Genomic DNA, 27,884 nt, shown 5'->3' on the forward strand with positions numbered 1-27,884 from the left:
TCAGTGTGTACATTTTGTATAGACTAAAAATTTTAAATTCTCAGGGGCTGGGGATATAGTTCGGTGGCATAAGCACCTGTGTGGCACTTACAGCGTCCCAAGTTTGATCCTGGGTACCAAAAATAAAAAATAAAAAATAAAAATATTAAGTTCTCTGGGTAGATACCACTGTAATTCAAGATTGTATATTAAGAGTTTAGTTTTTAAGACATTTTCAAATTATTTTGGAAAATGACTGTGTAATGCGTAAGAGTATCTATTATACATTTGTGATAACGTGCTGTTGCCAGTGCTTTTTTGTATATTCACCTTGTTTGAGTCTTACCTATTCTTATAGGGTATAGCGGTTGTTTTTTTTTTAAGGAAGGAAAGGTTTATTTAGCTCACAATTACTGGAGGTTTCAGTCAATACTCAGCTGGCTCCAAGGCAGAGCGGCACATGATAGAGGGCAACCTTTCATGGCAGTGGCAAAGAGCAAGAGCACACAAAAGGAGTAGCAGCAGCTCAAGCAGCTAACTTCTATTCCCTCTTTACATTGAAATGTGAATTACCTGCCCCAGGGCAGTGCAGCATCCACACTCACAATAATCAGTCACAAACTCCAGAAGCCATCCTAAGACTGCATGAAGCTTTGGGGGAACAACTATAACATTCCACCCCTGAACCCCCAAAGACTCATGCTCATCCATTTATGCAAAAGCCATTCTAGTCCATCTCTAAGAATTGCCAAAGTCTCAACAGTTTGAGCATTGCTGAAAGGTCCAAGTCCCAAGTCTCCTCCAAGATCCAAGGCAAACTCTCCACCGTGAGCCCCTGTACAAATGGAAACACTTGCAGCATTCAAAGGCACAAGATAAACATTACCATTCCAAAAGGTACACTTAGCAGGATACCAAGCGTTGGGACCAATACAAGTCCAAAATCCAGCAGTGCAAACATTAAGTCCCTGCAGTTCCATATGGGACATTGAAGCAGTCTTTGCTGAGTTGTGAGCTCCAAAGTCCTTACGTGGCTTCACTCCTACAGCACTCATGGTGGTAGCTCCCATGGCATCGCTCTTAGGCTGGCTTTGCTCCCCCCTTGCAGTTTCCCTTAGATGATCCACGTTTTTGGCTTTTCCAAACTTCTGGCGTTTCAACTGAATAGGCTTCTTACTCACAGCTTCACACATTGCTCTCTCGGGCACACTGCCTGGCCTTCCAGGCCTTCTTCTGAAATCAAGGTAGAAGCCTTCTTAACCTCAGAACTCCTGCATTCTGAATGCGCCTAAAACCAATACCACATGGATGACGTCAAGGTCTGCTGCCAGCTGGAGCAGTAGCCAGGCTTACTTCTCTCTTGGCTATAGGGGTCGAGTGCCTGGATTGCTGAGCATCTGACCCTGATTCCTGGGAACAAATTCTCCATGCTGGCCGTGGTTCAAGAACCTGGTGTGGGCACTGTCGCCATTCTGGAACATGATGCTCTGCAGCTTTCCCCTCAAGGCAAAGTCCCTGACCTTTGCAGTTCACAGGCTGGAAAGAGTGGAAACCTGCCGCCTCTGGTGATGCCCTCAGGCCATCCTTTCCATTCTCTTATTCTTTCCTGGCAGTGGAGATCTCTCAGCTCCATCTTTGCAGTCCACAGCTTTCTTGGAGCTTCCTTTCTGGCCAAACTCACATTTTGAACCATCCTGCTGGGCTGCTTGCTCTTCACTCTCAACATAAATCTGGCTAAAAGGCCCCAGTAACAACCAGGCCACTGCCCCAATATTCAGCTGCTTTAAAATATCTTTTGCCAGATTGATCAGTCTACCATGCTTAAACTCAGTCTCAGGCCAAGTCTCTGGACACAAGCAAAATGCAGACAACTTTTCTGCCAATTCAAAACACAAATGATCTGGAGTCTAACAACCAATGCAGCTCTTCTTCCCAGCAGAAACCTCCCCAGCCTGATCTTTACAAGCCAGTTTTCTATCATCCTTCTGGTCTTCTGAGCTCTGGCCAGAATCTCCCAAACAGAACAGCCGAAGCTGTTTCAGTGCTTCGCTTGTAAGCAATATCTCTGAACCTTTCCTATCTCTTTCCATAAGCCAGTCCCAAAAGCTTGTAATCCACATGATTAGGTTGAGCCACAGCAACGACCCCACTCCTGAGGTACCAAATTCTGTCATAGTTGTTCTTCTCTCATTGCTGGGACAAATACCCAACACTGAAAATGAAGGAAGGAAAGGTTTATTTAGCTCACAGTTACTGGAGGTTTCAGTCTATAATCAGCTGGCTCCAGGGCAGAGTACCACACAGCAGAGGGCAACCTTTCATGGTGGTGGCAAAGAGCAAGAGCACACAAAAGCTCTTCCTGTGATTTTGACTTGCAATTCACAATGGCATATGATCAACATTTTTTCATATGTATATTTATGGTTTTTTAAAAATTTATTTTAATTTATTTATTTATATTGTGTGTGTGGCCAGCTCAGTCCACCAGGAGGCGAGGCTGGCTGGCATGTGGTGCTGGGGGATTGAACCACGGTCCCTGTGCTTTGCTTGGCTTCGTTTGTTCTAAGTAGGTGCTTTAGACCACTGAGCCATCTCACCAGCCCTGTATTTATGTTAATCTACCTTCTTTGGTGAGTTATCTCCTCAGGTCTTTTTTTTTTTCCTACTCAGGTCTTTTGCCACATTTAAATTGTGTTGGTCATTTTCTTATTGTTGAATTTTAAAAATTCTTTATTTTGGTGGAACCGGGGATTGTACTCAGGCCCTTGCGCTTGCCAGGCAAGTTTATTTTGGATAAATCTTTTACCAGGTATTTCTTTTTGCTAATCCCCCCACCCCCACCCCACCCCCAGTCTATGGGCTTGCCTCATTCTCTTTTTTTAAATTTTTTTTTTTTTTTTAATTTCAGGGAAGGGTCTACAGGGTGTTCAGAGTCTCACTACTAGATTGGACTTTTAGTGATCTGCCTGTTTATAGCCTCCCAGGAGCTGGAATTATAGGTGGGCCACCACATCCGGTCTCAAGTGCCATCTCAGCACACCCGGCCCAGGAATCAAACGCCCTGGCCCCTGCACCTGCTTGCAGGCGCTTTAATCTGCTGAGCTATTTTGCTGGCCCTTGCCTCATTCTCTTGACAGTATCTTTCACAGAGCAAAGGTCTTTATTTTCATGAATTTGCATGTCATCCTTGCATAGGGGCCATACTAATCTCTGTATCATTCTGATTTTAGTATATGTGCTGCGAAGTGAGCACCAAAGGTCTTTATTTTAGTCAAGTCCAGCATATTAGTTTTTTCTTTTATGGATCTTGACTTTGGCATGTGTTTAAAAAGTAATTGCTATATCCAAGGTTATCTAGATTTTTCTCCCGTGTTATCTCCTAGGATTTTTATTGTTTTGAATATTAATTTAGTTGTATCATTCATTTTGAGTTTGTTTTTGTGAAAAATGTGATCAGGCATGTGCCTGTATAGTCTTAGCTACTGAGAGGCTAAGATAGGAGGATCACTTAAGCCTAGGAGTTCAAGGCTAGCTGGCAGAAAATACCATGATTGCATACCCCCAAAAAGAATGTCTGTGTATTAGCTTTTTCCTGTGCTGGGCCAAAATATTCAACACCTGAAAATTGAGAGATTTATTTGACTTACAATTTTAGTCTATAGTCAGCTGACTCAAAGGCAGAGATAACATCTTGGAAGGCATTAAGTAGCAGAAGAAAGCTACTTAATCCATCAAAGCCAGAAAAGAGACAGACAGAGGAGGGGTGGGTGGGGTGAGAGGGGCAGAAAGGGGAGAGGTGGAGAGAGGAGTGTAAGATCCATTTTAAACATTTACTCTTCCGTGATGCATCTCTAATCTAGCCTACTAAGAACTCAGCATTCCCATGATCCAGTCATTTTCCTAAACTCCTGCCCTCTAAATACATAATGAGACTTTGGGTATACATTTTATTTTTTTTTAAATAAATAAATTTATTTATTTATTTATTTATTTATTTGTGAGTGTGTGTGTGGGCCAGCTCAGCCCACCAGGGGGCGGGGCTGGCTGGCATGTGGTGCTGGGGGATTGAACTGTGGTCCCTGTGCTTTGCTAAGCTTGTTCTTAGTAGGTGCTTTAGACCACTGAGCCATCTCTCCAGCCCCCTGGATATACATTTTAGAGCTAAACCATAATGGTATGTCTAGATTAATTTTTTAAAAATTTATGGATATACATTCATTCTAGCACACATTTTATTTTTTATTTATTGGGGGGGGGGCTGAAGATGCATTGAGGGCATTTCTGGTTTCCTGTGAGAAACTGGGTTCGAACCAAAGCATCTTGAGCCTGACTGCTTTGTTTAAGCAGGCACTTAAACAACTGAGCTAATGGGCAGGGCACCCCCCCCCCCATTTTTAAAAAGACTATTTGTTGAGCCTTCATGTTGACTTTGTTCTTTTGTCAAAAATCCATTGACCGTATTTACATGGGTCTCTTTGTGGGCTTTTTGTTCTGTTATATTGACTTAGTTATTTTGTCGTTACCATACTGTCTCAATTACTGTAGGTTTATATAGTATGTCTTGAAATCAGGTAGTGTCGGTCCTCTTAGGCTGTTCCCTTGGCTATTCTGAATTTGTTCCCTTTCCTCAAACACTTTACTATCAATGCGTTGATATTCACAAGATAACTTCATTGAGATTTTCATTGGAATCATGTTGAATCTAGAGATAAACTGACATGTTGTGCCACAAAAAAAAAACCCTGACATGTTGACAGTATTTTATAAAGTCTTCTTATCCACAAACATAAAATATTTAGTTCTTTGATTTTGTAGAAGTGTCTTATAATTTACCTCATGGGCTATTTTCATATTTTGGGATGGGCGGGGGATGTGGCTCAGTGGTAGTGCTCTTGCCTTGCATGCACAAGACACTGGGTTTGATCCCCAGCAGCACCACCAAAAAAAAAAAAAAAAAGAATATTTTGTGAGATTTATACCTTAATATTTCACTTTTCAGGGTTGCTGTTGAAAATGTTATATTTTGATTTTGGTTTTTGTGTGTGTATGTGTGTATTTTAGGGAAGGGTCTACAGCATGTTCAGGGTCTCACTACTAGATTGGACTTATAGTGATCCACCTATTCACAGCCTCCCAAGAGCTGGGATTACAGGTGCACACCACCATGCCCAGTCTCAATTGCCGTCTCAGCACACCCTGGGGGCTGCTAGGCTGGCACAGCAGGCCCCGGGGATTGAACCCCTGGCCTCTGTACCTGCTTGCAGGCATATATTTTGATTTTAAACTCTACTCACCACAGGACATTAACTTTTGTATATTAACCTTGTGTCCTGCAACTTTGCTATAATTGCTTTTGGCTCTAGGACTTTGTTAATTGTTATAGATTTTTTATGTAGTTACTCATGCCATCCATTAACAAAGATGATGCTATTTTTTCCTTCCAAATCAGGATGCCCTTTGTTTCTTTTTCTTATCTTACTGAATAGCTAGGACTTCAGTTCACTGGTGGAAAGAAGTGAGAATAAAGATCTTTGTCTTGTTCCCAATTTTAGTGGGAAAAAGCTTCTCACCATTAAGTATAATGTTAAGGATAGGTCTTTTGTAGATGTTCTTTGTCAAGTTAAAGACATTCCCTTTTATTCCTAATTTGCATTTTTTTCCTTTTTAAGGCTGAATAATAATGTGGTATATATGTACTACATTTTGTTTCCCATTCACCCATTGATGGACGCTTGGGTAGCTTCCACCTTTTGGCTATTGTGAATAATGCTGCTATGAACATGAGTTTACAAATATCTCTTTGAGATCCTGCTTTCAATTCTTCTGGGTAAGTACCAGAAGTGTAATTGATAGATCATACGGTAGTTCTATTTTAAATTTTTTGAGGAATCAGTATACAAAACTTTATATACAAGGATGTTCACTGCACTGTTTTTAACAGCATATTGGAAGCAGCCTTCATCAGTAGGTGATTGGATACGTAAATCATGGTATATCCATACAATCAGTTTTCTTTAGCTATTTAAAAAGGACATGGTAGATATGTATGTTTTAACATGTCAAAAATGTTCCGATGTATTGTAATATGAGAAAGGCAAATAATATGTGTGATATGAAACTATGCTTCATTTCTTTCACAAATAATAAACTTTTAGAGAGGGAAAGGAACAATGTGACAGCAAAATTTTAACTTGCTGCTTTATAATTTACTCCATCATATTAGGATTTGCAAGAAGTGCAGTTTTGTAAGCAGAAAAATTAATTTGAATAATTGTATTTTGGGATAAAAACCTTTAGCTCCCATTTGTCTTTGAGATGCAAAGAAAAGCATGAAATTTATTTATGAACTGTTTTTATCTCCACAATGTAAAATCCTACTCATTGAGATACTTTAAGTATCTTTCATTATTATATTTAAATATCTTTTTGTTGCTATATGTATCAAGGGGATTTATTATTCTGTAACCTGACCAGAGCCAATTTGCATCAAAATGATTTCACAGCATGAAAGTGTTCTATCCTTTTTATGTCATCTCTGAATGATGTTTTCTATTTTCCATGTATGGGTATGGTTAGATAAGTGCTAAAATTGGGGGCTTGTCAAGGTTCCTCCACTGTTGAAGAAAGTGCTTTTTAGTTGAGTATTGTGTTACATTACACACTGAGTCCTCTTTTCTTTTTTTTGTCCTTTGGTAGTGGCTCTTCATGGAGGAACACGGAGTGACCCAAACTGAACACATGGCGACCATAGAAGCCCATGCAGTGGCCCAGCAGGTACAGCAGGTCCATGTTGCCACTTACACAGAGCACAGCATGCTGAGTGCTGACGAAGACTCCCCTTCCTCCCCCGAGGACACCTCCTATGATGATTCAGATATACTCAACTCTACTGCAGCTGATGAGGTGACAGCCCATCTGGCTGCTGCAGGTAATGCTTGGTTTGGAAGTTCTCCTCTTCCTTGTCCTCCCCTCTCCGCCTCTTCCTTCCCTTCCCCTTCCCCCTCTTGCTTCCCATTCCACTTTTGTTGTTGTTATTATTATTATTATTATTATTTTTTGAGAGAGAGAGGGATTTGAACTCTCAGTGATCCCCCAGCCTCAGCCTCCCAAGTGCTGAAGTATTAGACATGTGCCGCCACACTTGGCTGTTTGTCTCTTTAAGCTTCATTTTATGTAGTTCTAATTTATTAACCTTCCTCTTAGCCTCTAAGGTGTTTTAAAGTATGTCCATTTTATTGCCAATTTTGGTAATTGTTAATAGTTTCAGTTAGTGATCTTTTCTTCTTCCTAGATTTAGTGTTTGATTTTTTTTTTTTTTTTTTTGAGTAGGGTGATATTGAAAATGGAACCTAGGGACCTTGTGCACACTGTAGAAGTGCTTTACCCCTGAGCTACAACACAAAGCCCTAGGAATTCTAGTGTGGTTTTATTTTCCTTCAGAAAATACTGTTTAGAATTTCCAGTTGTATAGTGAAAAACTTCAAAAAAATTCTCCATGAGTAGAGTTAACATGATTTTCCAGTTTATCTGGTAACTCCAAGTTTTTTCTTCTTTCTTTTCTTTTTTTCAGTACTGGGGATTGAACCCAGGGACTTTACACTGAGCTATTTTCCCAGTCTTGGGCAGGGTAGAGGGGTAGTTGGGGATTGAACCCAGGGTGCTTTACCCCACCTCCCCCCACCCTTTTTATTTTGAGACAGTTTCTGTCAATTTCCCAGGTAGAGTTAGTCTTGGATTTGCCTTCCTCAGCCTCCCTGAGAGCTGGGATAACAGAGGTGAGCAGCTGTGCCTGGCTTCAGGCCTATTTTAAAATTTAAGGTGAGTTCTTTCTAAGTTGCAGAATTGCCGAGACTGGGCTTGAATTTGCAGTCCTACCTCAGCATCCCAGAATGTTCGGATTATAGGCATGAATCACCATACCCACTGGGTTTGCCTCTTTTGCTAGTGATATTTCTTGTTCATGTTGACTCTTCTTCATTTATTGGTTATATTTAAGTTAATTCTGGACAATGTGCATGAAAAGTTATTTTTAGAAATAATTTTGGGCCTAAAATGTCATTTTCACCTAGAGATGATTTTGTTTGCTCTGACTGATGCCTGCGGGTACTAACAGTCTTAAATCATTGGAACCCAATTCAAAGTTTCAAGATTTTTCTCTTTAATCTTACTTCTCAGAGTTGTTATCCACAGAGCAGTTTCTGGAATGCTCACTAGTGATGGAGTGCTTACCAGCATGTGTGGGGCCCTGGGTTCTATTCCATTGTTACTGAAGTTTTTAAAAGGCTTAGTGGCAAAACACATGAAGTTATTTTTGACATGTATTTTTGTGACATTCTTACACTTTCCAGAAGAGGGCACCCTAACATAATAAATCCAGATCAACTTTCCTATGGAGGAAAAGGGTTTTGAAAATGGATTTACATTTAAATGAAGATATATATACATACATATATATGTATGTATGTATATATATATATAAAATGTTGTCTCAGTGTTAAGGTTAGGAGATGGCTGGGGCTGCAGCTTAATGGTAGAGTGGCTGCCTAGCAGCATAAGGACCTAAGCTTGCTTCCTGGCACCCCCAAACTCCACTGAAAAAACAAAGAGAAAAGAAAAAATCAAGGAAGGACTTTAGTCTTAACATTTTCCTTTCATACCAGGAATTGAACTCAAGACCTTGCGTTTGCCAGGTAGGCTCTTGTGCCACTGAGCTATCTCCCCAGCCCAACACTTTCATTTACTGAAGTGGAAACTGACACCCACCTGATAGAAATGACTTACTGTTCCATCATCCAGCAACTATTAAGGATTTATAATATGAGATATAAATTCTGTGAACAAGACAGCCAAAAGCTTGCTCCTGAAGTTTTCAGTCCATCAGTGGAGGAGTAGTAATAGTAAAAGAGCTAGAAATAGCACAATGTAATGAAGTCAATAATATTGCAAGATAGTCAAACAATTTTTTGGCACTGATCATCAGTGTGAATTTTAGAACACGTATTCTAAAAGCAAAATTGAATTTAGAACATTATTTTCTTTGAAGCAAGAAATGATAGGGTAACAAATTAAAGAAATGGAGAATGAATTCACATGGTCCATAATTAGTACTTTGTTTAGGTAAGTTGTCCAAAAAGTAGAAAATACTTGACTATTTGAATATAAAAAGTATCAAAATTGACATGAAAGATACATATGCACCTACTACCTAGCTTTCTCAATTATTAGCACTACTTTGACATATTGACCCAAGCTTGATTTGTTTTAAGAAAAAATTGCTAAAAAAGAAAAAAAATCCTGATGTAATTTTTGAAACTTCCAATGTCCTATTCCCCTTTCTATTCTGGTTCCTTTTCCTCCACTGAGGTAACTGTCATTAGGATTTAGTCTTTATTATTCCTTTCCATTTCTTTTTTTTTTTTTTTTTTTTCTGTTTGTGCATATATCAGTAAACATGTGTAGCATTGTTTTGCATCTCTTATATTTTACTTTTTTGGAGGGGGCGGAAATGGATCAAACTCAGGACCTTGCTTGTGCTTGTCAGGCATATGCTTATGCCACTAAGCTATCTTCCTGGTCCCGTCTTTCATATTTTAATGATACCACTCTAATCCTACATTTCTGTAACATGTTTATTTCATTTAGCATTTTCCTGAGATTCATCTATGTTGATATTTTAATTTTAGCTGTTGTTTGGTATTGCATTTGTTCTCTGATTTAGGAGCCATTTTTTACAAGAGTTGCTGCAGATGGTAATTATTTTACTTGTTTTCTTGCCTTATGCATGATTTCTCTGTGACCCAGAATAAGTAAATGCATATATATATATATATATATATATATCCATATCCATATCCTTTTCTTCAGGTGATATGGTCTAGCTTATTCTGTTTTTATTTTATTTTTTGTGGTACCAGGGATCGAACTCAGGACCTTGAGCTTGCCAGGTAGGCACTTATTCTACTGAATATCTCCCTGGCCCCTGCTTATTCTATTTTCTTAGTAAAATATGGCTCGAGGGCCGGCCAAATAAATAACTCAGTAGATTAAAGAGCCTGCAAGCAGGCACAGGGGCCAGGGATTCGATCGTAGGCCTGCTGTGCTGGCCTCACCACCGGGGCAAACTGAGACTAGCAATTGAGACTGGGCGTGGTAGCGGGCACCTATAATTCCAGTTCTTGGGAGGCTGTAAACAGGAGGATCACCATGAGTCTGATCTAGTAGTGAGACCCTGAGTACCCTGTAGAGCCTTCCCTAAAATTAAAAAAAAGAAAAAGAAAAGAAAATGAAAAAAAAAGAAAAGAAAGAAAGAAAGAAAGACATGGCTCAAGAACCACCAAAGGATCTTAACTTGGGGTTTGCAAAACACTACTTGAGGATATATACAGTAAGGAAATTGAAGGGCCAAGTTAGGCACATTTTCACCTTTATTAAATAAATGTCTTTCCAAATCACTATGAATTTATCTTCCTAAAAAAAGTGTACTAGAATGCCTGCTGTTTCTCATCCTCACATTTATATCTGTCCTTTTCATTTTTGTCCATCTGAAGAGGATGAAATAATCTCAATGGTAGTTTAATTTGCATGTCTCTGAGCTAGAGTATTTTTCAATTAGACAGTCCACAGCATATTTTTGATGGTCTGTTATTTTCCACCTCTGTCTGCTGACAGGAGAAGGTGGTTATAAACTTTGTAATTTAGTTGTTTTAGTTTAATTATTTATCTGTAATCTAATTCCACACGTTTTAAATAACTGGCTTTATGGTGATTATTTAATATGTGGTAGGATGAGTGTTCCTCTACTTCCAGTTTTTAGTGTTTTCTAAACTGTTCTGCTTGTTCTTAGCCATTGAACTTGCATTTAAATCTTAAGATCAGCTTATCACATTCACAGAAAAACTTATTGAAATTTTCATTTGAATTGTGTTGAATTCATAAATTGATAAAATTAAGCAGCTTTATCCATAATAACCTTAAACTGGAAATAGCCCAAGTGTTCATCAATAAAATAATGAATAAACAAGTTGTTTTCATTTTTATAGTGAAATATTACTCAGCAATAAAAAGAAACAAATTACTGATAGAGTGACATGGATAAATCTAAAAATAATGGGGCTGGTGAGATGGCTCAGTGGTCTAAAGCACCTACTTAGAACAAGCTTGGCAAAGCACAGAGACTGCAGTTCAATCCCCAGCACCACATGCCAGCCAGCCCCGCCCCCTGGTGGGCTGAGCTGGCCACACACACACACACACATAAATAAATAAAAATTAAAAAAAAAAATAAAAATAAAAATAAAAATATTATTTGTGGGGGCCAGGGAGATAGCTCAGCTGAATAAATGTTTGCCTGGCAAGCGCAAGGGCCTGAGTTCAATCCCCGGTTGGGGGTGGGGGGAATATTTGAAGTGAAAGAAATCCGTAGAAAAGCATATATACAGTGTAATTCTGTTTATTTCAAGTTCTATAATAAGAAAGACTAACATAGAGTGAAAAAAAAAAAATCAAAGTAGTCTGTTTAGGAAGTAATGATGAGAATTAACCGGAAAGGGGCATGAAATAACTTTCTGTGGCTATATCTTCATAAAAGATTGGGATTCATAAACATATACAGTATGTTTTATTAACAGGTATAGTGCCAGACATGGTGGCATATGCCTGTAATCTAAGTTCTGAGGTAGGAGGGTTACCATGAGTTCAAGACCAGTCCGAATTACATAGTGAAACCCTGTCTCAGAAAAACAAAAGAAACAAATCAACTCCCTAAAAGTGAGTAAATAAAGCCAGGAATGGTGATGCACACTTGAAATCCGAGCCCTCAGGAGGCTGAGGCAGTAAGTTTGCTGTGAGTTTGAGAACAGCCTGGGCTACATAGTGAGTTCAAGGCCAGTCTACATTATATAGCAAGAACCTCTTGAAATGCATAAAGAATAATATAGATTGATGATGTTAAGTCTTTCAACATTGCTTATGAAAGTTTTCATACAAGGTAATAGCAAAGAACCTGATTGAAAAATAAAATAAAAATGTATTGAATGCGTACATGGTTTCTATATTTCATGTAAATGGCACCTATGGAAAGAAATACAAATATTAATGTTTGTTTTACAAATTTGTATATTTGTTTTCACAAACAAATATTGAACTCTAGTTAATGATGTGCTTACTGAAGTTTTTAGGAATATTTAGAGTTAAATTTGAAATGCATAAATAATAATATGGATTTATGAATGAATAGGAAGATACATGGTCCAATAAAATGTTAAAAGTCTTTCAACATTGCTTATGAAAATTTTCATACAACTCAATAGCAAAGAAATAACCTGATTTAAAAACTGGACATTTTATCGTTTTTTCTCATTAAAATGAATAAAAATTATAAATAAAAAGAAAGTGGACCACAAAGCTAGGGAGATGGCGCAATGGCCATGTACCTGCCTGATAAGTGCAAGGTCCTGAGTTCAATTCCTGGCACCGCCCCCCCCAAAAAAAGTGGATCATTTTGTGTGGTAATACATACCTGTAATCTTAATACTTCAGAGGCTGAGGTAGGAAGAGCATCATGAGTTTGAGGCCAGTTTGAACTATATACTGAGACTATCTCAAATAAGCAACTATAACAAAAAAATGGATAAAAGACCCAAGTAGACATACTTATTTCTAAAGAATATATACAAATGGACAAAAAGGATATGAAAAGATATTCAATATCACAAGGAAATGCAAATCAAAAGCCACAATAACATAATACCATATACTTACTGGAATGGTTATTATAAAAGGTTAATATTATAAAAATCGTTGAGCAATTGGAATCCTTGTACATTGGTAATGGTGATTTTTAAATTGTGCAACCACTATAGAAAACAGTATAGGATTTCCTTAGAAATCAGGAACTTAGCTGTTTGCACCCCATGTTCCAGTGGTGCATTATATGTGATTGCCAAGATGTGGCAACAATCTGAGTTACCACTGGTAGATGAATGGTGAAAGAAAATATGTATGTATCTATGCATAAGAGAAGAATATTCAACCTTTAAAAATGAAATGTTGCCATATATGACAACATGAATGAAATTCAAGTACATTGTGATACCTGAAATAAGATAGTCACAGACACAAATACTTTACAGATCTACTTACATGAGGTGTCTAAATAGTCAAACTCATAGAAGCAAAGAATAGAGTAGTAGCTGCTAGGACCTAGAGGGAGTTCAACAGATCATTTAAGGGCTGGGCATGTAGCTCAGTGGTAGCACACTTATCTAGCATGTGCAAGGCTCTCTGGTTTAATCTTTAACCTTGGAAAAACAAAACAAAGACAGTTTCAAGTATATATTCTTAACACCATTTTATAAAATAAAATATTGGGAGGAAAAGGCATCAGCAAGTTTTTTTTTCTCTATCAGCTGTTGATGGTGGGAAGGAAATAATCATATTTTTGGTTATATTTAAGTCAGACTTTTTTTTTTTTCTTTTCTTTTCTTTCTTTTTTTTTTTTCTTTTTTTTCAGTGCCAGGGATTGAGCTGAAGACCTTGTGCTTGTGAAGCAGGTGCTTATGCTGCTGAGTTATCTTCCTGGCCCTCAGACTTTTTTAAAAAATGTATTTGGGACAGGAATTTTATCTAGCAAATAGCAAGAAACAGCCACTAGTTACTAAACAACTTAGAACAGTGTGGTGGGGTCTTTAAGAGGTAGCCCTGGAGTAGTGGCCTGCAAGGGGATGACAGCAATCATGGCAGCCACCATCCTGCCCACCCATCCCTCCCCCTTTTTACCCATAATGGCCAAGAGGTTAGCAGCTTTGCCAGAGCCAAACACGCCTGCCACGGTGCTGCCTCATGGAAGGCCGAAAAGCTACTGAACAAGTCATGAGGACGCAGATCTCCAAAACTGGGAGCTGAGGTTCCTTGTATGGTTTGGAGCTCACCCACCCGAGACCAGTTTTTCTCCCTGTATCATTTTGGAGGTCCCACCGAGATCATTGGACAGAGAATGTACTTCATCAGGCACCGGAAGACGTTTGATCCTTACATGTTAAAAAGAGCCATTTGAATAAAATGAAGAGGAAAGTATCAACTGTGATGCTAAATGACTCAAAGCTATACGTCTACCCAAGAAAAAACTGCCTGTCATCTATTGAGGGCCTTTAGCTAAAACCTCTGAAGAATGTATCTGACTGCCAGCCAACAACAACAACCCATTTCCGCGTGAAGAAGCCAGAGCGGTCTTCGCCCATATTTCCTTTCATGGCAGTTCAGGTTACTTCTTCAGAGGGGGGAATATTGCAGGCAGCCAAGTTAGATAGAAATATTATAGGCAGTCAGACAGGGCCAGGCCCTCAAAGGAGACAACACAGAAGATGAGATGCCTTACAACTGTGGGAGGGGCGGATGCTCCTGCTGTGAGCAAGACCTAAAGACCTAAAGGCCAAACAAATGCTAAACAAGTAGCACCTGGGATTGATATTCTAAATAGGTATCACCTGGAAAGACCCAAGTGCGTCACTAGCCCAACTCCCAACAGAAAGAGACCCTATCCCGCATTCCAACCCCCAACAGGAAAAGACCCTGTCCCATATGTAATCCCATTGGTTGACCATAGTTTGTCCCACCTCCTGCCCACCTGAGCGAGTTCCCATTCTCCCTACCTTAGCCTCACATGGTTTTACACTATAAAAGTCCCTGGAAGAGACAGCTTCCCGGGGAACTACCCGCTCGGGCCCCCCTCCTGTCCCTCTCTTGGACAGGAGCTTTCTTTCTCTCAATAAATATATTCTCCTCATAAAAAAAAAATAAATAAATAAAATAAAAAATAAAAAAATAAAAAAAATAAAAAAATAAAATAAAATAAAAAATGTATTTGGTACAGGGTCTCACTACGCAACTCAGTAGTAGTGATCATCCTGTTTTCAACCTCCCCGGTGCTGGCATTACAGGCATGCACCACCATGCCCCATCTCAGTGGCAGGCTCAGCGCTGTCTGGGGCAGGGCCAGTACAGCATGTGGTGTCCAGGATCAAACCTGCACTTGCCTAAGCAGGTGCTTAGTCCATTGAGCTAACTCGCCAGCCCTTAAATCAGACTAATTATACTCCAACATGTACAGCAACTTATCTAAGTTTATAATAAAGCTTATTTTTATTCACTGTAGATGGAACAGTTAAATTTAATTTTCATTTAAACCATTTATAGGGTTTACCATATAGAATATAGGTAAAATGCCTTTTTAAAAAGAAAAAAATGTCTTTGATATGTTGAGATCCCTGGTATCATAGTCCAGTATTATAGTTCCTTACCCTTCATTTACCCTTCAAAAAAAAATCATTGTACATCAAGTTCAAGACAAATCCACCCAACTTTTATTAACATTTTCTCCATAGAATGGGCAAGTTTTCATCACATTTCTGCCAGAACAATTTTATCAACTTGACCTGTGGTCAGCATTTCCATTTTTGGCACATTTTCCAGATAGGCAAGAGAAGTTTCCAGTTAAGATGTTATTCTTTTAGGTACCCTTCTTGCAGGTATTGTTGGAGTTCCAAGAGTAACTGATTATCTTTGAGTTTCTTAACTGGCAGTGTCTTGGAGTAATGAGGAGGAGGGGCACAGGAATGGAAATGAATCTGAATCCAGTAACTTGTTTCAGTTTTGGCAAGCTCTCCTCTCAATGCTACAATTGTTCTTAGCACCTCCAAGAATATTGCCATAACAGTATGGGCATGCTGGCAAAACAGAACAACAGCATTATAGAAAATTCGAGTTAGTGTATGGTGGGGAGATGTAAGTCATTTGCTTTTTAAAAAGGTTTATTGTGAGTTTTATCAGTCAATCAATATGATTCATATAAAACCGTCTATATTCACTACATACAAGGAAAGAAAAGCCACCTTGTAATGTCTTTAATTGTTTTCTCTCTGGTGCTGTTGCAGGCTTTTGCCTAATCTCAACCCATACTTACTATTTCAGGTCCTGTGGGAATGGCTGCTGCGGCTGCTGTGGCAACAGGGAAAAAACGGAAACGGCCTCATGTGTTTGAGTCTAATCCCTCTATCCGGAAGAGGCAGCAAACACGGTTGCTTCGGTGAGGGCTTCCTTATCTATAGCATTACTAATGCTCAAATGCTTCAAATGTGGATGAGTGTTAGAATGTGTGTTATTAGGTTCCTCAAGAACACTGGGTTGAAGTCTTTTATGACAGACTCTACTCTTACAAAATTAAATAGATAAAAATCTGGAAATATGATTTAACAGATGTATAATAACACTATAACTTGTTCAAAGAAAATTTCTATACCTGGTTTGTTCCATGTATTATTCTAGACATTGGTAACAACAGTGAACAACAAATTCCATAAAAGTTTGTATTCTAAATAAAAGGACAAAGAACTATGTCAGATGATAAATATCGTGGAAAAAAATAAAGTGGAATAGAAAAATCAGGAGGTGAAGAGACATAGTAGTTTCTTCATAGGGCTGGTCTGGGAAATCTTTTGGGTTTTTTTCTCATAAAGCAACCTTTGAATTAAGACCTGAAGGAGTGGCTTATGTCTTGATATGCTTGACATTATGGCTAATGTCGTGATATGCTCCCAAAGCATCCTGTGGTCAAAGGTGCTTTGCAGGTGAGGCTGGATCTAGAGTTTGTGATGTTGGGATTAAGGGTGTGTGAATACTAAATCAGTCCACTGATTTGTTTAGCTTAGTTCTGGGTGTGAATAATGGGAAAACACCCTGGGTGTGAGTACTACCTACCTTGTGAGTGGATAGCTTGGGTAGAATAAGGGACAGAAAAGAAAGGGCCTGCTTGCAGCCCCATTAACTGCTGCTTGCTACTTCACCACTGGCTACCTTTTGCCTATGCTGCTTTGCAGCAACAAAGCAGCTGGACTGTTTCTCCTCTGTGATCCCCTTCTGCTGTGCCACCCTGCCTTAGAGCAGCTGACAATGGACTGAAACCTCTACAAACTGTGAGCCAAAATAAATCTTTCCTCTTTTAACTTTCAGTGTTGGGTCTTTTGTCTCAGCAATGAGAAAAGTAACTATGACAGATTTGGTACCAGCAGTGAGTTTGTTGCTGTAATTGTATCTGAGCTTGTGGTTCAGGAACCTTTGGAACTGGCTTCTAGGAAGAGTTTGGAAGGGTTTGGAGGTGCTGGCTGAAGAAGTAGTGCTGGAACGGCTTATACCATACTTGATAGGGGATTCTGGTCAGAATATAAAAGACCACAATGCCAATAGAAATGCTGCTGGTAAAGACTGGATTCTACTGGGAAGAAAGACTATACTGATTGTTAGACTCCAGACGGTATGTGTTATGCCTTGGAAGAAAGTTTGTCTGCATTTTGCTCATATCAAAAGACTTTACCTGAGACTGAGATTAGGGACAACAGACTAATTAATCTTACAGAAGAAATTTCAAGGCAGTCTAGTATTTTGGTGACATGACTGCTTTTGGGGGTTTTAAGCTAGATCTGTGTTGATAATCGGGAGCAAAGAACCCAGCAAAATGATTTAAAATGTGGATTTGGCCAAAAAGGAAGCCTCAGTACAGCTGTGAACTACAGAGATAGAACTGAGAACTTGGTTGCTGAGAAGTAATAAGACAAAGGCAAAGCTGGTCTGAAGACAGTGCAAGAAACAGCAGGACTCCAGCCTTTGCAGCCCCAAGATTGCAAAAATAAAAGAATTGGCTTTGAGAAGAGAGCCCCAGACTACCGTGTTCCAGAATGGTGGCAGCCTTCTGGATTTTTTTTTTTTTTTTTTTGTATTTAGTACAGGATTTCTAGGGTCTCACTATGTAGATTGGACTCAGTGATTCTCCTGTTTTCAGCCTCCCACGCCCAGGAATTATAGGCACATGCTACCACGCCCAGTCTCAATTGCCAGGGCTGGCATAGCATGCCCGGGATTGAACCCCCAGCTGCTGCACTCTGCCCAAGCAGGCACTTTAGTACACTGAGCTATCTGCCGGTCCAGCCCTCTGGAATTTGTTCCTTAGGATTGGCTTCATAGTGCTCAGTGACCTAGGCACTCATCATCTACAGCCAAAAGAGAAGGAAGCCTGGCTATTGCTCCAGCTGTCACAGACCTTGGCGCCATCCAGATGTTGCCGGTTCTAAGTGCCTATAGAATAAAAGAGTTGGGGGGCCTGGGCCTAGCTCAGTCCTTTAAGTGGCTGCTTCCACAAAGCCGTCAGCCTCAGGTGGCTGGAGTTCGAACCTCACAACTCTCCCGCTGGCCAACGTGCCGTGTAGGCATGCGAGGAGCAACAACAACAAAATATCCTTATTCCATTTTTGGGCTGGAGAGATGGCTCAGTGGTCTAAAGCACCTACTTGGAACAAGCTTGGCAGAGCACAGGGACCGCGGTTCAATCCTCCAGCACCACATGCCAGCCAGCCGCGCCCCCAGTGGGCTGAGCTGCCCCCCCCACACACACACACACACAATAAATGTTAAAAAAAAAAAAAAAAAAAAAGAATAAAAGAGTCATGGGGTCAGTAAGGCTTCCATCCAGGTTTCAGAAGAAGACATGGGATGCCAGGCAGTGTGCTGAGAGTGCAGTGTGTAAAGCTGAAGGTGTAGTGGAGACCCCAGAAGGTTGGAGAAACCAGGAATATGGTTCATCTGAGGAAAAATGCAAAGAATGAGCAGTGGTGGCTCAAGAGAGAAGCTGTGGGATCTACAGCCATCTCCAGTGCTGTAGGGCTGGAACTACTTAGGCCCTTTGGGGTTTATATCTTACCATAGACAGATGCTAGATGTAAAACTACAAAACTGTGGTGGGTTAACTAATGGTCAACTTGTAATACCCAGTTGAACTAAAATCAGCACAGTACTGGGTGTGGGTGGTCCACCTGAAGATTGTTGCCAACAGCATAAAAAGAGAACTAGAGGGAAAGATAGTGTGCTCTTGATTCTCCCGGAGAAGCTTGGCACACTGTCTTTCCTGATATGAACTAGGCTGTTCTTATCGTCAGAAGAACTTGTGTCCTCACTGTGGCTGAGGGTAGCTGCTGTTCTTTCCTGGGGGGAAACTCTAGACCTTACTTTAAGTGTCACTTTCTTGCTCTGTGCAGATCCCTCAGGCTGCTGGCATAGACTTTCTAGCTTCCACCACTGACTGTTTGGCCTTCCCAGTGCAGATCCTTGATACAGACTTGCATGAGGCATTGCCATGGGCTCTAAGCCTCCAGTTGGACTTGTAGAGACATTGCAGTGGGATTTAGGTCTTCAGCTGGAATCATGCAAGACATTGTCATGGGATCCAGACCCTCAGCTGTGCATGGACAGATCTCCTGTTAATTTTTGCATTTGACTCTTTGGGTGAATATTATAAAATAATCCCATAAATTATATATCCTGTATTAAATATTTTCCCTTGTAAACCCTGACCACAGCAAGGATTTAATGTTTGCCTTGCTGGGTTTGTACTTGCTTTGGTCCTATTTCTTTCTATTCTCCTGTTTGGAGTGGGAATGTTTATCTTGTACCTTAGTATGATGGAAGTATTTAGCTTTCTTTTCATTTGCACAGTGGCTCCCAGCTAATAGTTTGCCTTGAATTTCAGAGACTTTAGATTTGGACTCTTAAGGAGAAAGACTTTTAGGACTTTGGCAACTCTTGGAGATGGATTAATGCCTATTGTATAAAAGGATATGCATGGGGGGGGGAGTGTTAGAATGTCATGGCTTGTGTTTAGATGTTCCCCTAAAGCTTCATGTGTCATACGTGGGACTTTTCAGAGGTGGCTGGATCTAGGGTGTGTGATGCTGCAATTAAGTGTGTGATTACTAAATTATCCTTTGACTGATTTGGCATAGTTCTGGATGTGGACAATGGGAAGGTCCATCCTACGTATGAGTGCTACCAGGCTGTAGCATGAATAGATTATAAGGGACAAAAAGAGGGCTGTTGTTGTCACCTGCTACTTCTTTGATACTTTGTTGCTTTGTGCCTGCCATGAACTGCTTCTCCTTTGAGATGCCTCTCTGCCATGCCTTTTTGCCTTAGAGCTGGCCAACCACGAATTGAAACTTTGGCAAACTGAGCTCAACTTTTCTTTAACTTTGGGTGCTAGCTATTTTGTTTGTTTGGTTTTTTTGTTTTTCTTTTTGTTGTTGTTTTAGACAGGTTCTCTCTATGTAATTCAGGCAGGCCTTGAACTCACTAAGTATCCCAGGCTGGTCTTTAACTTGTGGCAATCCTGCTTGAGCCTCCTGAGCGGGTCACACTATGCTTGGCTTTTTTGGAAGGGGATGGTACTGAGAATTGAACTTAGGGTCTCATACTTGCCAGGCAGACACTGTGGTGCTGAGCAGTGTCCCTGAGTGCTGCATATTTTGTCTTAGTGATGAGAAAAGTAATTTTGAGGGCCAGTGGGGTAGCTCGGTGGACTAAGTACCTGCTTAGGCAAGGGCAGGGACCAGGACTTGTTTGATCCCTGGCACCACATGCTACCCCAGCCCCACCCCAAGACACACTGAGCTGCCCACCAAGACTGGGCATTGTGGCACACACCTTTAATCCCAGCACTGGGGAGATTGAAAACAGGAAGATCACTATGAGTCTAAGCTGTGTAGTAAGACCCTATACGAGAGAGAGAGAGAGAGAGAGAGAGAGAGAGAGAGAGAGAGAGAGAGATATTGATTTTGACAGTGACCATGTGGATGTCTAGGGGAAGAACATTGCAGACAGTAGGAACATTAAAAGGCTGGGCTGTACAGTGGGAATATGGTAATCATGTTAGAGGGGTATAGTCAGCATTCGCAAGAAAAACATTTAAAATAGGACACAAATTTACAAGATTAGTTGACAGTATCCACCCACAGAGTTAAATGTATAAGAGTACAAGAGATCTGTCCCCACAGTAGATATCTGAAAAATCCAGCCAAAGGCCCGGAGCCCTTTGTAGTGTTCCATATGAATTTGTATCAGAAAGCAGGGGAATCTGTCATAGAAGACTGGAGACTCTGTACCAGAAAACCCAAGACTCTAGCTGGAGGCTAGAGTCTATGCCAGCAGGCCAATAAGCCAGTGTTGGAAGCTGAAGAATCTGCACCAGAAACCAAAAGATGAAGGCAAAGGTGAAGGCTGGAGCTCTTCCAGAGAGAACAGCAGCCATCCTTCACATTAATGAGGACCAGAGCTCCTTCAAAGAAAGAAAACAAGGGCCAGGGAGATGGCTCAGTGGAATAAGCACTTCCCTGGCAAGCACAAGGGCCTGAGTTCAATCCCCGGTTCCCCCCCCTCCAAAAAAAAAAGAGAAAGAAAGAAAACAGCCAACACTCTTTCAAAGAAAGGCAGCTACAATGAAGTAGCTCTTCCCAGGAAAATCAGCTGAAATCCTTCCCTCTCGTGTTCCTTTTTTTTTTTTTTTTTTTTTTTTTGTGATACCAGGGATTGAATTCAGGACCTTGTGCTTGCCCGGCAAGCATTTATCCTACTGAGCTATCTCCCCGGCCCCCGTGTTCCTTTTATACCATTACAACAACAGTTGTCCTCAAGTGGGCCTCCCATTCCCAGAACCATGCTGGCTCATTGTCAACTGGGCATTCTTACTCAAGCTAAGAATTAGTAGTCAGTTAACCACCACAAGAGAGCATGGGAGGAGAGGCAGTCAAAACAGTAGAGGAGAGCCTCATCAATTGGTCTGCCCTCAGATGTCAGGGGTTTGACTCTTGCTATAAGGTAGGTAGAAAGTAAATGCTTTTGACCGGAGTGATCATATAACCTAAGTGTTTAAAGAATCACTTGGGGGCTAGGGACATAGTTCAGTGGTAGAGCTCTTGCCTAGCATACACAAAATGCTAGGTTTCATCTTAGCACTGTAAGAAAAAATAAATATCACTCAGGCTATTGAATTGAAAAAAAATTCTGGGTATACAAGAATGGAAATAGGTAGAGGAATCAGATTATTATAGTACTACAGAAACAATAGATGTCTTAAAAGTAATTAGTAGCAACAGAGGTAGTAAAAAGTGATCACATTCTAGATGTTAACTCAATGTGATTTCTTGATGGATTGGATATGGATTGTGAGATGAAAAAAGGAGTAAGGAATGATCTCAAGATTTTTGGTAGAAAAATTAGAGAAAAAGGAGGGCTACAAGGAAAGCCAATATTTTGGCCCTAACCTTCTAAGGTCATTTAAGACTCAGGACATATGAGAACTTGTACTGTAACGTCATGTACCTCGGTAGTGTCCCAAATTTTCTGATCAAGGAGATTATGGGGCCAAAGAGGAAAGTGATTGATGACGTAGAGTGTGCCTAAGGAGAGTCACATGGGGAGAAAACACTCTCTCAGGCTTTCACAGAGAGCACATTGGCCAAGCAATGGCCGTGACTCATCCACATGGCTGTACTGACAAAGGTTCTACAATCTGAGGTACAGGATCTCAGGATAAATCCTGAGGGGATTTCACTGACCTTCTCAGACCCAAAAGCTACAACTCTTGTTGCACAGGTCCTGCTTTACCTTGGTCTTAACCATCCAGTAGAAAAGTATGAAGACGAAATTTAGGAAGTAAAGCCATGCTGTTATGTTGAACTGTGGGGGATTCAGGTCAATAATTTCTGACATTGCCAGTTAAACAGAAGACCCAATGCTATTATGGGCTACTAGACTCTTTTAGAATATTTTGCTGAGTTTACACACCTATAATATTCAATAACGGAACTTAGAAAAAATAGGGTATACCGATGAATGTCCATTTTGTATCTGTGTATTCAAAGTGGTTGGGATAGATATATAGTTGCATTCTCTTAATGAATAGAATGATTTGTTCTAATGGTGTTTGTAAGTAGGATCTCAAGTCCGCATCTTGTACAGCAACTAACCACTAAGAAGAAAATATGCAGTGTGTTATTTGTTGAAACTGTACTTCCGATTTGATTTGAAACTGTCTCATTGCTGTTTATCAATAAAATTTTGAAAAAAAAAAAGATTTTTGGTAGAGATCATATTTGCTAGAGAAAGAATAGGTATGAGAGAGGGTAGGGACAGAATCAATACTTTGTTTGGGGATGTGTTAAGTTTATGATGCCTCTTAACCATTAAGTGACAATGCAGAACAAAAAGCTGGGTAGATGAGTATGAAAGTCAAAAGAGAATTCTTGACTGAGACTATTACAAGTATGTGACTCATAGCATTTAAAACTACAAGACTAGGTAAGTACACTTTGGGAGCAGCATGTAGGCTTGAACAGCTCCATCCTTTTAGTGGTAGAGAGATGAAAGAAACCAGTGAAGGAGTTTAAGAAGCAACCATTGAGTCTGGAGAACCAGGAAAGGTATCTTAGAAACCAAGTGCAAAAAATGTTTCAAGGAGAGTATATGATCAGGCCTGTCAATTACTGTTTATAGGTTGAATAAGGTACAAATTTAACCATTAGATTTAGCAACATGAAGATTATAAGTAAACTTGTCAAGGGTTTCCAAGGGGGGGAAAAAGTTTCCAAGGGAGGGCCAGTGAGATAGCTCAGTGGCATGAGCTCCTGCCTGGTAAAAGCACAAGTCCTGAGTTCAATACCTGGTACAAAAAAAAAAAAAAAGTTTTCAAGGGAATGGTGAGTTGAAGTGTCTTCAAGAGAGAATTGAGGGCCAGCCAGATAGCTCAGTGAACTAAAGCACCTGCTTAGGCAGATGCAGGGGCTGGGGTTTGATCCCCAGCATTCCATGCCAGTGACACCCCCAGGTTGTGCTGAGATGGGCAAATTTTTTTTTTTTTTTGTATTTTAGGGAGGGGTCTACCCCTGGATATTAAGGGTCTCACTACTCATAGTGATCTGCTTATTTACAGCTTCCCAAGAGCTGGGATTACAGGCACTGGCCACCACACCCAGTCTCAATTGCTGTCTCAGCTTGTCCCAGGGGCGGGGCTGGCACAGCAGGCCCGAGGATGGAACCCCTAGCCCCTGTGCCTGTTTGCAGGCACTTTAATCCGCTGATCTATTTGGCCAGCCTAAGATGGGTGAATGAGACTGGGTGTGTTGGCGTGTGCCTGTAATGCTAGCACTTGGGAGGCTGAAAACAGGAGAATCACTGTAAGTCTGATCTATGTAGTGAGACCCTGTAGACTCTGTACTAAATACATTAAGAGACAGAGACAGACAGACTTGAAAAGAGGAAATGGAGACAATGAATATAAACCATTCCTTCAAGGAATGCTGCCAGATTTCTTGTTTGGTATGTAATTCCTTATTCACCATCACCTTTAAAGCATAGATTACATTCCCAGAAGAATTAGTAAATATAGAACTTTAGGGTAATTTTTTGTGACTGGAGAAAAAAAGACCAGTGTTTCTACTTCATGTAGTGTTGCTCTATAGTAATCTCTTATCTGAAGGTTTGCTTTCCATGTTTTTGCTTCGCTGTGGGAAATATGGCTTGAAAATACTCAGTGAAAAATTTCAGAACAGGGCCGGGACATAGCTCAGTGGCACAGTTCCTGGCTGGTGAGGTCCTGAGTTTGATTCCTGGTAGAAAGAAGTGGGGGGGGGGGGGTGAGAGAGAGAGGAGAAAGAGACGGGGGAGGGGAGAGAGAGAGAATGAATGAATTCAGAATAAATATCTCATAGGGCCAGGGATATAGCTCAGCAGAATAAATACCTGCCTGGCAAGTTCAAGTTCCCGAGTTCAATCCCTGCTAAATAAATAAATAAATACCTCATAGCTTTTCAGTAACCTCTTATAGTATATTGTAATTTTTTTTTTAATTTTTTTTTTATTTGAGAAAGAGAGAGAGAGAGAGAGAGAGAGAGAGAGAGAGAGAGAGAAAGAGAGAGAGTGTGGTGTGTGTGTGTGTGTGTGGCCAGCTCAGCCCACCAGGGGGCGGGGCTGGCTGGCATGTGGTGCTGGGGGATTGAACCGCGGTCCCTGATGCTTTGCTAAGCTTGTTCTAAGTAGGTGCTTTAGACCACTGAGCCATCTCTCCAGCCCCAGTATATTGTAATTGTCCTGGTTTAATTTTTTAAAACCATTTATTTATGTATTTGGTACAGTGTCTTGCTACGCAGCTTGGACTCATAGTGATTCTCCTTCCTGTCTCAGCTTCCCCAGCGCTGTGATTACAGGCATGGACCACCACACCTAGTTTTGATGACTGACATGGCACACCCAGGGACTGGGCCAGCACAGCATACAGTACTGGGGATCGAACACAGGTCCTTGGGCTTGCCAGGAAGGCACTTAGACCGCTGAGCTATCTCCCCAGACTCAATTGTCCTGTTTTATTACTAATTATTGTTAATCCCTTACTGTGCATAGATTATAAATGAAACCAGGGCTGGTCAGATAGCTCAGCAGGCAGGGACTGGGGTTTGATCCCTGGGATGCCATGCCAGCCCCACCCCTGGGGCGAGCTGAGACTGCGATTGAGACTGAGCATGGTGACACGCACCTGTGATCCCAGCATTTGGAGGCTGAAAACAGGAGGATCACTACAAGTCCAATCTGTGTAGTGAGACCCTGTAGACTTGGTACTAAATACATAAAATAAATAAATATGAAACTTTATCAGTGGTATCTATAAGGAAAAAAATATATGTTTTGCCATCCAGTGGGGGACTTGAGATATGGGGGGTGCTGTGTTTGTAAAAACTCTTCTCATTCTATCTTCATTACTATAATCCTGTAGGTTTGAGAGATTATATCACAAGGAAAATCTGAAAGCAAAACTTTTTAAGTGATATTTTTCATTAAAACGCTAGTGAAAAATGAACAATGACTTTATCAGTAAATGAAGTTAGAAGCAAAACTTTGGAGACTTTCATAAGCATGGAGATCATATAATGAAGTCAGTAAGAGGATATTTTAGTAGTAATCCCTGTTAAGTACCAGGGGTTGGTATGGTAAGATCAGGAAGGATGATACTGCATTCAAAATCATGACTGTGTCCCAGGACAAAACCACAGGAGACCATTGTATTAATGTGGTAGCTGTTGGTCTTTTAGAGACAAGTCTGTATATATTTCTACTGAAGATGATCTCACAGTTCAATGTGCCCCTTTTCATGTTTCAGGCAAAACAATGCATATCTGATCAGGATTAGTTATCTCAAGTTAAAGTAAGTTTAACCTATGTCCCTGGCATGGTAATGTCTATCTTTGTTTTTATTTTTTCCATTCTGATTCAGGAAACTTCGAGCTACATTAGACGAATATACTACTCGAGTGGGACAGCAAGCTATTGTCCTTTGTATCTCCCCTTCCAAACCCAACCCTGTTTTTAAAGTGTTTGGTGCAGCGCCTTTGGAGAATGTGGTAAGTTAGAAAGAATCTGTGTTCTAAACTGCCTTTTACTTTGTGTGAGTTGTTGTTGATTCTCTTTCTACTTCAGTAGTTAGTGCTTCTACCCTACCCTCATCCAGGGATTAAAGATGGGAACTGGTTGAATCTTCTCTTCTGTTTGGTTCTTCTAGTTGAGTCTTCTGTAGATCACATTATCTTTATTAGTAGCAGTACTTTTTAATTTTTTGTTTGTTTGTTTTTGTTTTTGTTTGTTTGTTTGTTGTTTTGACGGAACTGGGATTGAACTCAGGCCCTTGCACTTGCCAGGCAAGTGCTTATTCTTCTGAGCTATCTCCCTGGCCCCAAACCTTTTTTAATTTTTATAGTATATTTTGTTTACTTACTTTTTTCTAGACAAGGTCTAACTATATATTGCAGGCAGGCATTGAGCACACTATGGAGCCCACAGTAGCCAGAACTCATAGCGATCCTGCTTCAGTCTCTTGAGTGTTGGGGCTCAAGGTAGGGCACCATCACACTCATCACATTCACTGTTTGGTTTTGCTTTGTGGTCTTTTTGAGACAGGGTTTCACTATGCAGTTCAGGCTGGTCTTAAGCTCATTGTGTAGCCCAGGCAGGTCTCACAATGATCCTCCAGCCTCAGTCTCCCCAGTACTGGGGTTACAAGTGTGTACCACTATGCCCAGCACACCCACTGTTTTAGGAAAGAGGACATACCAGATTTCATATTTATCAATGATGTGATATAAGGGCTGGTTGTCAGGCATGTTTGAAAAGAGATATCTACCATATTCTTTTAAGGAAAGACTCTAATATGCATTTTAATCCTAGAAGGTCAAAAATCATTGGAAAGACTCAAAACAAGACTCAAAAACATTAAGAAATGTCTAGATGAGGTTGCACATGTCTGTAATCTCTGTGTTCAGGAGGCTGAGGTAGAAGGACTACTTGAGCCCTTCACTTCAAGATCAGCCTGAATAACATAGTGAGTGAGCCCCCATCCACATCAATAAAATACCTCTGAAATACCTCTGAAGAGTACTGCTGGAAAATTCAAAATAAAGTTTTTAGAAACTGCTGATTCCCTTCATACAGTTAGAAAAGATATAGAGTTGACGGTGACAAGCCATACAGTTATACGTCAAAGATGGGCAAAGCAATGATCCTGAGAATCTCCAGAAGACTCTTGAATCTAGCAGTTAATTGGAAAGATTCTCACCCTGACTAACTATATATACTGACATCTGTGAACTAAGCAACTGCACTAAGATGGCAATTTGTAATAGTAGGTTCATGCCTGGAGTGCCTGTCATTCTGGTCTTCTGAATACGGGCTGCTTCTCATGACATGCCAGTTGCTGCTGTGCTGTCTCTCGGGTAGGTGATTGTTCAAAAAGAAAGGGGTAGTGAATGAGGGCAGGAGACAGGAAAAGGGATGTTGTGGGATTGTCCTGCTTCAAGGTTGTATAGGTTAGATTTTTGGACTTACGTGTAAACATAAGAATTATATAATTCTTTATGCCTATTTTAAAAATATATTCTAATTTTTAAATGTTTTTCATCATAGTCTGTAGGGACTTAAAGTTCAACATATCAATACTTGATGAAAAATACCTGTTCCATGTTATGCCTAAGATGTTTGATATTCAGACA

The 27,884-nt window shown here is 40.4% G+C and overlaps 1 protein-coding gene and 1 non-coding gene across 13 annotated transcripts in view; one reads left to right on the forward strand and one right to left on the reverse strand.

The window, feature by feature from the left end:
- Nucleotides 1–27,884, forward strand: part of Nrf1 (nuclear respiratory factor 1) — a 184,533-nt gene that overhangs the window by 58,095 nt on the left and 98,554 nt on the right. For 8 of the 12 annotated variants that reach the window (XM_004642746.2, XM_023702844.1, XM_023702851.1 and 5 more), the window contains 4 exons: nt 5,649–5,806; nt 6,676–6,907; nt 15,946–16,060; nt 26,117–26,243. In XM_004642746.2, coding sequence (XP_004642803.1) covers nt 6,685–6,907; nt 15,946–16,060; nt 26,117–26,243 — 465 coding nt within the window. In that variant the 5' untranslated portion in view covers nt 5,649–5,806; nt 6,676–6,684. The remainder of the gene's footprint in view (nt 1–5,648; nt 5,807–6,675; nt 6,908–15,945; nt 16,061–26,116; nt 26,244–27,884) is intronic. The other 4 variants (XM_023702847.1, XM_023702846.1, XM_004642747.2 and 1 more) reach the window with 1 other exon arrangement.
- LOC111813036 lies at nt 3,130–3,232 on the reverse strand. The gene has a single exon (XR_002818382.1). It is a non-coding gene; the product is annotated as a U6 spliceosomal RNA (small nuclear RNA).

The sequence above is a fragment of the Octodon degus genome, unplaced genomic scaffold, assembly GCF_000260255.1.
Source record: "Octodon degus isolate 3935 unplaced genomic scaffold, OctDeg1.0 scaffold00160, whole genome shotgun sequence".
NCBI classification, from domain to species: Eukaryota; Metazoa; Chordata; class Mammalia; order Rodentia; family Octodontidae; genus Octodon; species Octodon degus.